The sequence below is a fragment of the Misgurnus anguillicaudatus genome, chromosome 21 (genome assembly GCF_027580225.2).
Source record: "Misgurnus anguillicaudatus chromosome 21, ASM2758022v2, whole genome shotgun sequence".
NCBI classification, from domain to species: Eukaryota; Metazoa; Chordata; class Actinopteri; order Cypriniformes; family Cobitidae; genus Misgurnus; species Misgurnus anguillicaudatus.
In genome coordinates, this window is record NC_073357.2 from 8,264,338 (window position 1) to 8,279,630 (window position 15,293).

General features: G+C 38.4%; 1 protein-coding gene across 4 annotated transcripts in view; it reads right to left on the reverse strand.

Annotated features, from left to right (window-relative positions):
• Window positions 1-4,277: 4,277 nt before the first annotated feature.
• The window catches only part of LOC129429268 (uncharacterized), a 109,108-nt gene continuing 98,092 nt past the window's right edge, over window positions 4,278-15,293 (reverse strand). For 3 of the 4 annotated variants that reach the window (XM_073859657.1, XM_073859656.1, XM_073859654.1), the window contains 7 exons: window positions 15,049-15,195; window positions 13,899-13,957; window positions 10,746-10,790; window positions 10,601-10,651; window positions 9,998-10,435; window positions 7,295-7,589; window positions 4,278-7,099 (listed from right to left, as the gene is read on the reverse strand). In XM_073859657.1, coding sequence (XP_073715758.1) covers window positions 7,041-7,099; window positions 7,295-7,589; window positions 9,998-10,435; window positions 10,601-10,651; window positions 10,746-10,790; window positions 13,899-13,957; window positions 15,049-15,195 — 1,094 coding nt within the window. In that variant the 3' untranslated portion in view covers window positions 4,278-7,040. The remainder of the gene's footprint in view (window positions 7,100-7,294; window positions 7,590-9,997; window positions 10,436-10,600; window positions 10,652-10,745; window positions 10,791-13,898; window positions 13,958-15,048; window positions 15,196-15,293) is intronic. The other variant, XM_073859655.1, reaches the window with a different exon arrangement.

Here is a 15,293-nt window from a genome sequence, read left to right on the forward strand (position 1 = left end):
GACTGTTTTTATTCCAGCAGGACCGAGTTTTGTAACTAAATCATGGTAGAAAGCAGAGTTTTACTAATGATGAAAAAATGACTTTCTGAGAAACTACAGAATCCATTTAGACCCTTCATGTCCAGCTCTGCTTTTATCTAATGATGATATTATCTGTGTATTGATATGATCGATATCTCCCCTCCGGATCCAATTGAACCTCTTTAGCTCATTTTTACTGTCAGCCGGGCAAACCAAGTCAAGTCAGAGAAAGTCAAATATAAAAGTTTTCTGTGATGGGAAGATACGTCTGCATTATGTTTTGTAGATATGATTGATTTCTGAAACGTAATAGAAAACAGATCCAGGCAAAATCTTTATCTGTGATGTAATGTTCATTTTATAGCAAATGTTTGAGTCATTTTTCTTGCAAACATCTATAATAACCGTTAAAAGTCCTCTTTAATTGGCTTTTAAGCCAATTGCAGTGCAGCTTATCTATTATATATTACATTTATCCACTTTCTGACATAAATGACTTCAAAATGTCTGATAATAATAATAATAATAGGGGCCGGCAACAAAATCTTAGCATTTGGACTAAATGCTGTACCAAATATAATGCAAACAGTTTACATGCACACAATCCTGTTCAAAGTGTAAGGCAGGTGATGATGACTTAGAGGGGATCGAAACTTTGGGCACCCTTGGTAAATATGAACAAAGAAAGCTATAAAAATATATAATGTGTCTTCTTTTAAGACTTAATTCTTAAAAAATCACAAAAATATAATGTTTTATTGAAGTTATCTGTTTATTTGTTGGTATTTAATATAATCCATGAAGCCATGTGTCTGAATAAGATGTCCAGGACCAGGAAAACAACGAAGATCTGGCAAAAACTGTAGACATGGAGCACGTTTTAATCCTTGTGTGCACCAAAACCATATTGTGATCCCTATTGCCAAAAATACTCTTCTTCATTTCATATGGCCGCAAAACCAAGTCCTATTTAATTTGCCATACTGGAACTTTAAAAAGGACTTGGTTTTGCAGACATATGAAACAAAGAAGAGTATTTTTGGAAACATTATAGATTTTCATATTTACCAAGGGTGCCTAAACTTTCGATCCCCACTGTACAGTAACTGGAAAAATGAAAGCACAAAGTGCATAAGCAGATGAATCAAATCAATGTTTGGTGTTCAAATCAGTGTTTGTATGATCATCTGTTGCCTTCGGCGCGTTTGCCAAAACCGCATCGATTCTCCAAGCACAGCACACAGAACCTTGGCACACATTCGAAGAAATTCAGCAGGCAGGTCGAATCAAATATCCAGATGAAGCAAGCGCAGCTGGATGATATTAAAAGCAGGACTTACTTATTCTTCTTTTTACATAACATAGCTATTTATGACTTTGCTGTACTGTATGTTTGAGGTCACCAGATATGTCCATTTGCGGAGATTCTCGAACCTCCTTCACACCTAATGATGTGTCTGCCATCTGCTGCATTACATTTCTCTGCTCCACGTCTGTATCTTTGTGCCTGTGCTAAAAAAGGATCTGGACAGCACATCTGTCTGACCCGAACCCACCTGTTATCTTATTGGTGATGCGATAAGATCACCAATTCTTATTTGATTCCTCATACACAGCTGTTTGAATAAAAACCCACTATGTTGTGTTGTTGATCAGATGCACGGGTATTTCATCATGTCCCTGTAGCTCAGTTGGTACAGCATTGCATTAGTGGCGTAAAGGTCATGGATTTGATTGTAAAGGAACCCACATACTCATAAAATCTAGAGACTAAATGTACTGGGGGCAAACAATGATTAGATTTTTCTTCTGCTCAGACACTTTGTATGTTTCTATGTACAATAATATAATGTAGGTATGAATATTTAGTAGGAATCCACTGATTGAAATTGTATTTGCTGATACCAATACTTAATTATTAGAATGGCATCTACCTATACCAGTAGAAATCAATAAATAACGATACTTAAGTACGTAGAATGACATCTACTAATAGATGCCAATACTTGCTTATTTAGAATGACATGTACATAATGACATAATGACAATAGATAACGATACTTAATTACATAGAATGACATCATCTGATAAATGCCGATACTTGATTAATGTATGTATGACATCTACCGATAATACCGATATACACTCACCTACAGGATTATTAGGAACACCTGTTCAATTTCTCATTGATGCAAATATCGAATCAACCAATCACATGGCAGTTGCTTCAATGCATTTAGGGGTGTGGTCCTGGTCAAGACAAACCTGAACTCCAAGCTGAATGTCAGAATGGGAAAGAAAGGTGGATTAAGCAATTTTGAGGGTGGCATGGTTGTTGGTGCCAGACGGGTCGTTGTGAGTATTTCACAATCTGCTCAGTTACTGAGATTTTCACGTACAACCATTTCTAGGGTTTACAAAGAATGGTGTGAAAAGGGAAAAACATCCAGTATGCAGCCGTCCTGTGGGCGAAAAATGCCTTGTTGATGCTAGAGGTCAGAGGAGAATGAGCCGACTGATTCAAGCTGAAAGAAGAGCAACTTTGACTGAAATAACCACTCATTACAACCGAAGTATGCAGCAAAGCATTTGTGAAGCCACAACACGCACAACCTTGAGGCGGATGGGCTACAACAGCAGAAGACCCCACTGGGGCCCACTCATCTCCACTACAAATAGGAAAAAGAGGCTACAATTTGCACGAGCTCACCAAAACTGGAAAAATGTTGCCTGGTCTGATGAGTCTCAATTTCTGTTGAGACATTCAGATGGTAGAGACAGAATTTGGCATAAACAGAATGAGAACATGGATCCATCATGTCTTGTTACCACTGTGCAGGCTGCTGGTGGTGGTGTAATGGTGTGGGGGATGTTTTCTTGGCACACTTTAGGCCCCTTAGTGCCAATTGTGCATCGTTTAAATGCCACGGCCTACCTGAGCATTGTTTCTGACCATGTCCATCCCTTTATGACCACCATGTACTCCATGGCTACTTCCAGCAGGATAATGCACCATATCAAAAAGCTCGAATCATTTCAAATTGGATTCTTGAACATGACAATGAGTTCACTGTACTAAAATGGCCCACACAGTCACCAGATCTCAACCCAATAGAGCATCTTAGGGATGTGGTGGAACGGGAGCTTCGTGCCCTGGATGTGCATCCCACAAATCTCCATCAACTCCAAGATCCTATCCTGTCAATATGGGCCAACATTTCTAAAGAATGCTTTCAGCACCTTGTTGAATCAATACCATGTAGAATTAAGGCAGTTCTGAAGGCGAAAGCGGGTTAAATACTAATATTAGTATGGTGTTCCTAATAATCCTTTAGGTGAGTGTACATCAATAAATAATGATACATAATTACGTAGAATAACATCTACTAATGGTTTGCTTTTTACTCCTTGTTTCAAAGTACTACTAATATTAAATTCTAGAAGTGCAGAGCGTACAAACTATAATTCTGTTGTCATTGTTACCCAATTCAAAATAGTTACACTATATATATATATATATATATATATATATATATATATATATATATCGCTGCATCCCTAATATTTACCTATTTGGAAACATTTAGTAATTTTTAAAGGGTACTTATACAGTGACAGCTATAGGGACCATTTTTGATCTTTTTGTTCTGACAGTCTACAGACACTAATGCTAAAATAAGACAGATAACTAAATAAATCTAGCCTGAGCTGATTATAGTCTGTTTAACAGAGAAATAAACTGCTAAAGCAAAATCTGGTGCCATTCTCATAAACACTAAAGCTCCTCTTTGTTAATAATACGTACTGACGTTTCTTCACACATTTTTAAGAACTTACACGAATTGAAGCTGAACTCACCAATTGAAAAAATAAATACCCAACTCTTATACTACTACAACATCACTCATTCAACAAATCTTTCAGATGATAGTCACTGATCTCTGCATGTACGCACTCACTCCTCTCTATCTACTTGGCCCGTTACCTTAGCAACAGGTTTCACGGCATTGCAACCAACAGTTGGCAACCCACATCAGCACCATGAATCTAATGGATGGAGAATAACGCCAATGAGTCATATTTCACTTGATCCGTCCTCATGCGGAGCACTTCGGATCAAAGACCCATGTGAGTCTTCAAGTATTTATACGCTGTAGTTGCAATTCCTTAAAATAATCTGCCTGCATGGCTTTAATCTTGTTAAAAGCAAAAGGCAACCTTCAGATACTGCTGAATGAATGGACAACAGAAAAAAAAACATTGCAACAGCTTTTAATTTTGTGAAGACATCAATGATAAATAAAGCCTTACACTTCTTACAAAATTAATCACAAATGAAATAAAATGACATGCTTTACACGAAACGATATGTACATAACATTAGTTTTATATTAAGCAAGAAACCATGTACATGAATGTACTGATGAAACCTTACTTCCTAAACCAAAATGAATCAAATCAATTAAAATCCTGAGAAAATGCTGGCTTATATTTTAGTGCATTTCATTGTTTCTTTAAGGCTAAGCAACTTTTGTGTACATTTATGTACTTCTTTTAAGTAGCCTATTATACTGCCTGATTTGAGGTTTCCTGAGGACAAAAGTGTTGCTGACAGTTCTGTAAGGCCATAAGCTTTGACGAAATAACAAATCCCCTTTTGTACATGTGAAGAAATAATCCTCACTCCCGTGTCCTCTTTGACGTCATCACTTTAAATGTTACGTAAATCCACAGGGTGCTCCTCAAAAGTAGAAATATTTCAATCTCTGCTACCCTCTAGTGGCAGAGTTAAGTTACTGCAGGTTTACACAATACAACCCTGCGCAAGTGGGATTTTAAAAGCATGTGCCTCTTTAAAAATAAATAAATACAAATTTGCAGCACAAACAATAACCAAAACAGACCAAATGACTTTCTTATCTTCTGAAATATGATGAAATAGGTGGACACTTCCTATATATAAGAATATTTGAGGATGGGGTGGTACAGTTATTCTTAATTTTGAATGCATAAATTGATGTCACATCTATTCTTTACCTGTCCCGCAGGTAACTACTCCATACAGTATTTACAGCTTAACCTTTCCACCAGAGTCATTAAAATTCAAACTAGCATGAAATGCCCAAAAACACGCCCTTGCAAGCCGTCCTAGGGCAGGGGTTTTCAAAGAGAAAGTCAATTATTAAGGTTTGTAAACAATTTGCTGTCTTTATAATATCACAATTACTATTTATTTAGTTTAAATTACACAAAATATGGATGTATGGATATACATTTTAGGAAAGGGGTCCTCACTAAAGGTTCATTATATGTGGGGGTCCCAGTTTTTATGATAGTTTGAAAAAACCCTGTCCTAAGGGCATTATCACTGGAATGTTATTGAAATATTGATTGTCATTTTCAGGGTAAAAGTAAAATTTGAAGAGTAGTAAAGTGCTAAGTGGCAATCAAAGGCGAAATTCCTTTGACAACCTAAAGTAGAAAACGCAAGGATGAAGGGAACACCACCTCTCTCCCCATATAATGTTTTGTCGTTAGAAGACAGGTCAATAAGGGGTGCTGTAATGTCAATTTTCTAAACCTGCTTACACAAATGATTCGTAAATGTACAGAGATATTTCTTTTTTTTTTACATGTATTAAAGGGGTCATATTATGAGATTTTTTTTAAAGATGTAAAAAAAATCTTTGGAGTGCACGTGTGAAGTTTAAGCTCAAAATACCCCACAGATAATTTATTATAGCATGTTAACATTGCCACTTCGTAGGTGCGAGCAAAAATGCGCCGTTTTTGGGTGTGTGTTTTAAAATGCAAATGAGCTGATGAAATGCAAACACTGATCGCCATAATGGTGGTTTGTTGAAATTGAAATTCAACCCAAATGAAAAAATACTATAGTATATTATACTAAAATTACCATAGAAAGATGTAGTAAAATTACTCTAGTAAATACTATAGTGTTTTTGAACCATACTATAGTAAATGTACTACAGTAAACTGTATTAAAAGTACTATAGTAATTTATAGTAATGTAACTATAGGAAATGAAGTAAAATTACTCTAGCAAATACTATAGTATTTTTGGACCATTCTATAATAAAGTGAACTGTATTAAAATACTACAGCAATTAATGGTAAACTTACTATAGGAAATGTAAAATTTCTCTAGTAAATACCATTCTATATATTCTAGAGTATACTACAATACACTATAGTTTACTACAGTAGTACTACAGTTTATCAGTTTACCATAGTTAATACTATGCTATGTGTAGTAAATACTATAATATACTATAATTTACTATAGTAAAAACTAAAGTATACTACAGTATTTTTTCATGTGGGTGGGCTGTCAATTATTTTTCTCTCTCTGCACTAAATGGCAGTACCACCATGGTTGGTTAGTGCAGATATAAAGGGCGGTATTATCATAATAAAACTCACTACCTACGTCACAAAACAGGCGAAATCTGAATGACATAATTTTTTACATGCTTGCAGAGAATGGTTTACCAAAACTAAGTTACTGGGTTATTTTCACGCTATGATCCCTTTAAAACACAATTTCTCGTAAAGTATGTTTAAAAGTAAGCACAAATTCAACATGTGTGTTTCGCAAAATTCACCTTTGAATGTCACAAAAAAACGTCATGCTGTCAATCGTATTGATGCAAAATGTATGCTATTAAATAGTTGCCCATAACAACTTGCAAAACACGATTTGGGCTGAAATTTCAAATTGTTGTCAAAACTGTATGAAATTGCAGTTCACAACCAATTGGCGATTATTTAAAATCCGATTCGATTTAAATACAGTTGTGTTAAAATGAATGCCCTAGGCCTCGCTTTATTGATAATATAATTCCTTATTACTTTTAAAATATGTTTTGGACAGGTTCTGTGAAATTCACCCCTTCTTTTCGCCACAAAGAGGGCACTTCGTCTGATGTCCTGATGTGACACGTGTCTCCTACGGGAGAGAGTGGGAACGGTTGAGGAAATGATATGGTGATGGAAAATCAGCAGAAATATATCTCTCCGTCCCCTGACGGTTCAGTCAGGGGCAGCAGGTGTGATGCTGTAGAAAACATGACAACTTTTAGTTACAGTCGTACGATGATAAATACATTTTCATTATAAAAACACAGTATACAGTATGCAAAGCCAGTTAGACATGGAAAAAATGACTTCCTGTTCAATGCTCGTGTGCAATTCGTGCTATCATCCTTTTATCTGTATTGAATCAGTGTATAGGAGAGATCTCACTCTTCACCTGCTTCCTGAGGGTCCTTGTTCTTGTTCTTCTTTTTCTTCTTGTCTTTCTTCTCCTTGGACGAAGCCAGCTGGAGCAGACGCGTGGGAATCTGATTCTGGACCCCTGAGTTTTGGGTTTTGCCACCCAGCGAGAAGAGGCCGCGGCCCTTCTGTTTGGAGTCCATCCTGGACATGGAGTTTCTCCTGGGACTGGAGGACATCTCGCCCTCCCAGATCTCTTTTTCGAAGGAGCCGCTGCTCTGGAGCTTCAAGGAGTCCTCTGATGTGCTGGACGGGGTGCGATGAAACCGCGCCTGTTGGTGGTGCGATAAGACTCAGATCAATATTAATAGTGCTTAATTTTCCGTTGTATAGTACCCCACGGTTTGGTTTGGGTCAGGTCGGGTCAGCTCACCTCACTTTGTCTTGGTTAGCTTTTCCATCGAGTTTAGTAGCACTTCAGAGTGGGATGGATTATAGGCGTGTCGTTATATTTTTGCGATGCCTACTGCTGTAACATCATACAAGTGGGAGCGTCCTTGTACAATACCAAAACTGTTTTTATTTCTCAGTCCGCCACAAAATTAAAATTGATCACCTCAAATAGATGTTTGCACATCGCATTTATCACTACCTCTATCTCACAGGATTTCTGTACAAACGCCCGTGGCGTCAGTCGACGCGCTCCGCTGAGCCTCATTTAAGTTGCATTTAAGCATATATGCGGACGTGCCACCACAAACTGCAAGTCTGGAAAAAAATTGGTATGGTGTTCTTAATTCTCAACCTGTGGATGTTTTTCATCGCTAAAAGGGAGTTTGGGAACTTATAGCACAGCACAGATGACAACATGTTTGCTCGAGACAGCGCAAGCTAGCACGAAGGTAAAGCTAATCTTTTACATTATAGCGATGACGCTGGTAGTGACGATTCTCTCAGACCAATCAGTGACCTACAGTGTTTTCACATCACGTTTTGAGGCTGTTTACACTTGGCATTAACATGTGTTTTCGTCGATCGGATCACAAGTGGACGACGTTAATGCCAGGTGTAAACGGTGTTCAAAACGTTTTGAGCTCGTCCACTTTCGACCACTTTCAACCACATCCAGAGGTGGTCGAAACCACTTTTGATCGGGTCGCTTTGGAGTTGCGGAACGCACATGTGGTTGAAAGCGTTCGAACAGCCACACGCGACCGCCTTCTCTCCGCCCATTTATCTAATCTGAGGTATTAAACACAAGTTTTACGTCTTTTTTGACTTCTGGCGTGAACATTCGGTGAACAGCGCTATTTTTAGCCTTTCATTGATAAAACTAAGCGGGTGATCTCCGTAGTTTCGTTTTGAAAGCGTGTGAAAGTTGCGCGATCCTATTTCATCAATTGCGCTGAAAATTCAAAGAAAGCTCTTACATACTTATGTACAAAACACTGTGCAGCATGTTTACTTGCTAAACAAGCAGTGCACTCCGGCATAATATTAGTTTGCGTCCATATAAACTCATAATTACTCCCGCTCGGGTTTGAATGACAGCAGACTCGCCCACCGTTTCACAGACCACCCCCTCATAGTATTTAGCACAGAAGCGGTCGAAAGTGGACAAAAGAGACGGATTTAAATACCAGGTGTAAACGTAATGTGTCTCTCTCGTCCACTTGTGATCCGATCGATGAAAACACATCTTAATACCAAGTGTAAACAGCCCCTTTGATATCAGCTCGGGTCGCTTGGAACCCCGACCGATGTGGTACTAAAAAAAGTATTGGGTACTACGTACTGCACCCAGTGGAAAAGCTTACAAAAGTAAGCTGACCCAACCAAACCGTGGGGTACTATGCAATGGAAAAGCGCCATAAGATGACACGGCTCAACATCTTCTAGGCCAAGGGTTTTCAAACCTGTCCTGGAGGACCACTAGTACTGAACAATTTGCATGTCTCCCTCATTAGACACACCTGGTTTAAATCTTCAGCTTATTAGTAGAGACTGCAAGACCTGGGGCCTCATTTATAAAGCGTGCGTACGCACAGATTTGAAAGTGTGCGTAAGCAAAAATCCACGGCAAAGTCCATATTTATAAAAACCGTCTTTGACGTGGAAAAGTGCTTAGCCCACGTCAGGGTCTGAGCAGACGTACGCACTTGTCTGATTGCTGCAGGTTTTTGGAAATATAAGCCATTCTTGCTGTTTGAAATTGGGTTTAAACCTTGACAAGCGCTTTTTTATATGTCTGACATTAATTACGCATCGTTTAAAGGCGGAGATCTGAAACTGCTCGGCTGCGCGCACAAGTTCAAGTTCATTTGCGATTTATAGATTTGAAAGGGGTACGCGCGTTTTCTGCACGTACGTTCGGTTTATGAATCACACGTACGCATTTTTGTTAAATGATCGTAAGATCAAATGTAGGATGGTTTTTACGCAGCATTTTATAAATGAGGCCCCTGAACTGGGTGTGTAAGGTAACTGAATAAGGTGTGTCACAAAAGGGAAACATGCAAAATGTGCAGTACTAGTGGTCCTCCAGGACAGGTTTGAAAACCCCTGTTCTAGGCAACATTTCTAAATCAATTCAATTTTATTTAATCATGCATGAAATATCTCACAACCATCAGCATATTAATACGAACATTTCCAAATTAGCTTAGTGCTATGTGTTTTCTAAAGTGTTGTTATGCAGAGCTCCGAGGGCTAATCTGTACTGAACATCTCTGTTTCTCACCTCCACCTCGCGCAGATGCTCCACTCTCTCCACCTCCCTTTGCACCTGCTCCCTTTCCCTCTCCAGCCTCCTCTGAGCGTCTCTCAGTCTCTCCAGATCCTTCTGATAATCCTCCTTCTTCCCCTGCAGCTCCTGCCGCGCCTCCTCCAGCTCCACGTGCCTCCTCCTCATTTTCTCCTCCCTCTCATGGAGCAGCACCTCCCGGTCGGCGAGTTCCCGATCCCTGGAGTCCCACTCTTTCTCCCGACGCCGTCTCTCTTCGGCGTGAGCGGCCTGCTGACGCTGCAGGGTGGTGGCCTCCTGCCGGTGGCGCTCCAGGCTACGCTGTTTCTCCTGCTCCACCAGCGAGGGGGGGCGAGAGGACGAACGGGGCGGGGCGCGCTCGTTCAGAGCCTGACGCTGGTCCTCGATGAAGGTGTCCTGCTGCAGGACCACACCCTGCCGAACGAAATCCATTATTTATTAAAATGTCTTCTGTTGTGTTCAACAGATTATGTAAAGATTATTATGTAAATAAAATTAACATGTTTGCAACTATATTTTGGTCTAAATTTTTTTTTCAAACATACCCCTCCAGATCAAAATATTTGACATGAAACAGACCTGCAGTGAGGAGAGGAGGTTGTGGAGATGACTGACACTTGACAGGACCTGCTGCAGAAAAACACATAAACAGCTGTTAACAGTATACTTTCATTACATAACATACACACTTTGGCACAACCCAAGAGACTGAGCTCAGTTTTACCTCACTGTCTCTCTTCAACAGGAGCAGCAGGTTGGCGTTTCCTCCCTGTAGAGAGAAGTCAAGCAGAGATTATAGCTTTACTCTGAGTCTTTAATCAAAGCAGCAGACACCGGTGAGCGGCCCAGCACATTACACACATTAAAGAGTCAGGCAACAGTGGGCGATGCTAATGGGCCCTTATTCATTTTCCTCCCTCCACCGAGTCCCAGCTCCTATAATGATTCTCATTAGATATCCAACCAGCCATTTTTAAGAAATATTAAGAAATAACTGCATGTAGTGACGGCCAGAGGATACTAGAGGGCAGTGTGGGTAATGTGATGAAGTTGGGCTGTGTTGTAGGTAAAATTATTTTGATGTTGAAAATCATACTGTTACAAATGATCTACAGTAGTCTACTCTACTCTAGTCTAGTCTATTCAATTCTACAGTATACTAGTCTAGTCTAGTCCATGTAAGTCCAGTCCATTCTACAGTATTCTAGTCTAGTCTAGTCCAGTCCATTAAATTTTACAGTATACTAGTCTAGTCTAATCTAATCTAGGCTAGTCCATGTAAGTCTAGTCTACAGTATTCTAGTCTAGTCTAGTCTAGTTTATTCCAGTCCATTCAATTCAATTCTACGTATACTAGTCTAGTCTAATCCAGTCCAGTCCATTCTACAGTATTCTAGTGTAGTCTAGTCCAGTCCATTAAATTTTACAGTATACTAGTCTAGTCTAATCTAGGCTAGTCCATGTAAGTCCAGTCTACAGTATTCTAGTCTAGTCTAGTCTAGTCAATTTCAGCCCAGTCTAGTCCATTTCAGTTTATTCTAGTGTAGTCTAGTCCATTTTAGTCCAGCCTAGTCCATTTCAATCCAGTCTAGTCTAGTCCATTTTAGTCTATTCCAGTCAAGTCTAGTCCATTTCATTCTAGTCCCGTCCATTTTAGTATATTCTAGTTTAGTCTAGTCCATTTCAATCCAGTCTAGACCCTTTTAGTCCAGTCTAGTCCATTTCAGTCCAGCCTAGTCTAGTCCATTTCAGTCAAAGTCTAGTCCATTTTAGTATATTCTAGTCAAGTCTAGTCAATTTAAGTCTAGTCTAGTCCCGTCCATTTCAGTCTACTCTATTCTAGTCTAGTCTAGTTTATTTTACTCTAGTCTAGTCCATTTCAGTCCAGTCTAATCCATTTCAGTCCACTTCAGTCTATTCTATTCTATTTCAGTCTAGTCTAGTCCATTTCAGTCCAGCCAAGTCCATTTCAGTCCAGTCTAGTTTACTACAGTCTATTCTATTCTATTCTATTCTATTCTATTCTATTCTATTTCAGTCTACTCTAGTCTACTCTAGTCTACTCCAGTCTAGTCTGGTCTAATCTTTTCCAGTCTATTCTATTTCAGTTTAGTATAATCTATTTCAGTTTAGTCTAGACTACTTCAGTCTAGTCTAGTTTAGTCCACTTCAATCTAGTCTGGTCTAATCTTTTCCAGTCTAGTCTAGTCTATTCTATTCTAGTCTAGTTCATTTCAGCCCAGTCTAGTCCATTTCATACTAGACTAGTCCATTTAAGTCGAGTCTAGTCCATTTCAGTTTATTCTAGTGTAGTCTAGTCCATTTTAGTCCAGCTTAGTCCATTTTAGTCCAGCCTAGTCTAGTCCATTTTAGTATATTCTAGTGTAGTCTAGTCCATTTCAGTCCAGTCTAGTACATTTAAGTCTAGTAAGTCTAGTCTAGTTTAGTATATTCTAGTCAAGTCTAGTCCATTTCATTCTAGTCCCGTCCATTTTAGTATATTCTAGTTTAGTCTAGTCCATTTCAATCTAGTCTAGACCCTTTTAGTCCAGTCTAGTCCATTTCAGTCCAGCCTAGTCCATTTTAATCCAGTCTAGTCTAGTCCATTTCAGTCAAAGTCTAGTCCATTTTAGTATATTCTAGTCAAGTCTAGTCAATTTAAGTCTAGTCTAGTCCCGTCCATTTCAGTCTATTCTTTTCTAGTCTAGTCTAGTTTATTTTACTCCAGTCTAGTCCATTTCAGTCCAGTCTAATCCATTTCAGTCCACTTCAGTCTATTCTATTCTATTTCAGTCTAGTCTATTCTATTTTACTCTGGTCTTGTCCATTTCAGTCCAGTCAAGTCCATTTCAGTCCAGTCTAGTTCACTACAGTCTATTCTATTCTATTCTATTTCAGTCTACTCTAGTCTACTCTAGTCTAGTCTGGTCTAATCCTTTCCAGTCTATTCTATTTCAGTTTAGTATAATCTATTTCAGTTTAGTCTAGACTACTTCAGTCTAGTCTAGTTTAGTCCACTTAAATCTAGTCTGGTCTAATCTTTTCCAGTCTAGTCTATTCTATTCTAGTCTAGTTCATTTCAGCCCAGTCTAATCCATTTCAGTCCACTTCAGTCCAGTCAATTCCATTTCAGTCCAGTCCAGTCTAATTCACTACAGTCTATTCTATTCTGTTCTATTTCAGTCTACTCTAGTCTACTTCAGTCTAGTATGATCTAATCTTTTCCAGTGTAGTCTATTTTAGTGTAGTTTATTTCAGTCTATTCTATTCTATTCTATTTCAGTTTAGTCTAGACTACTTCAGTCTAGTCTAGTTTAGTCCACTTCAATCTAGTCTGGTCTAATCTTTTCCAGTCTTGTCTAGTCTATTCTATTCTAGTCTAGTTCATTTCAGCCCAGTCTAGTCCATTTCATACTAGACTAGTCTATTTGAGTCCAGTCTAGTCCATTTCATTCTAGTCTAGTCCAGTCCAGCCCATTCTACAGTATTCTTTTCTAGTCCATTTCATTCCAGTGTGTTTCCTGTAGCTCGTGTGATATATCATGACACTATCACTGCCGAGGTAAAATGTATCTTGAATTCACTTTGGATAAAATCATCTACAAAATACATAAATGTAAATGTGTTGCTGTTGAGTATCACATATAATAATTTAATTACTGGTAAAAAAAATCCAATGACAGAAATCCACTTCTTATGGAAGCCTACAGGAAAACTGCTTTATGCTCCATACAGCTGAATATGAAATATGTTCAAACTGACTGTGACTTTGTTGCTTCACACTGCATAACAATGAACTGTCAGAAATCTGTTTCCTCATGTTAGCATGAGGTGTTACTGAAAGGCTATAAACATCATACAGTTAAAGCTACAGTACCTTCTTCAAAACACTATCAGATTCTGTTCTTCTCAGATCTTCACACTCTTCTTTGTCGCCATCTACAGACACACAACGTTAAACAAGTAATTATGCTGGTAACACTTTACGATAAGGTTGTATTTGTTAACATTAGTAAAATAAACAATATTTCAATAGCATTTTTTAATCTTAGTTTATGTTAAAGGTGCATTGTGTAAATTTTAGGACAGAAATGCAATATAATATACATAACTATATTATCAGTGGTGTATTAGAACCTTACACACTGCCAAAAATGATTTTCAAGAAAAAATTGTCTTAGTATTTTTGTCTTGTTTTCAATAAAAAATATAAAAATTCTTAAATTAAGATGCTTTTTCTTGATGAGCAAAACGACCCAAGAAAATAAGTCTAGTTTTTAGCCCAAAAATATCAAATTTAAGTGATATTTAAGGTATTTTTACTGAAAACAAGACAAATATTTTCTTGAAAATATTTTCTTGAAAATTATTTTTGCAGTGCATACATATAGTTCATGTTAGGTCAGTGCTTCTCAAATAGTGGGGCGGGACCCCCAGGGGGGGCTCGAAGGGACACCAGGGGGGGCGCGCGAGACCCCAGGGAAAATACTTTTTCAGGAAGTGATTTTTTTTGCACCGTCACTTATTACACCCCAATCCGACATATTACACCCCAATCAAGCTGATAAGCCGCTTGAGTTTTTTATTATTATTTATTCATTATATTTAATTACATTTTTCAGTATCAAATGGTCAAAAAATATTATACTTTAAATAAGGATTGATTTTTTTTTATTTCAGGCAAATTGATGCATTTTTAAGTTTTTTTGTTACAGACTAAAAAACAATGTTAATAAAGTTATTCTTTGTTGTAAGTTGATCGATATTTCTTTTTTTGTGTTTTCTTTAATGTAAATAAGGATATAATGTTTTGCAGATGTGCAATTTTATAGACAAATTATACTATTTACAGTCACGGCGGAGAGTTGGGGGGGCGCGAAATGTTTACTTCTTCCTAGGGGGGGCTTGACAGAAAATAATTGAGAAGCACTGTGTTAGGTAATCCATTTACTTAAGCTAAGGTTTAAGACCTTATTGTAAAGTGTTATAAATTTCTGCACGTGTAGATGTGAGAATTGTAAACGTCTCATGTTTGCACACGTTCATCTGGTGGCTGTCAAATCCTCCGAAGGTCTCGGCTCTGCGTGGCAGACTGACGTTCCCCTGAGCGCCGGCCACCTGCTGACCCACCGCTCCTCCCAAACTGCTGTTCACCAGCGCCTGCAACATCTCCACTGCCACATAAACACACCAGCGCATACGTCACTAACCGCATTACATAAAGTGAGTTACTAAAGAAGAACATTAGGGTGGGAAATGAGCCACAGCTGCT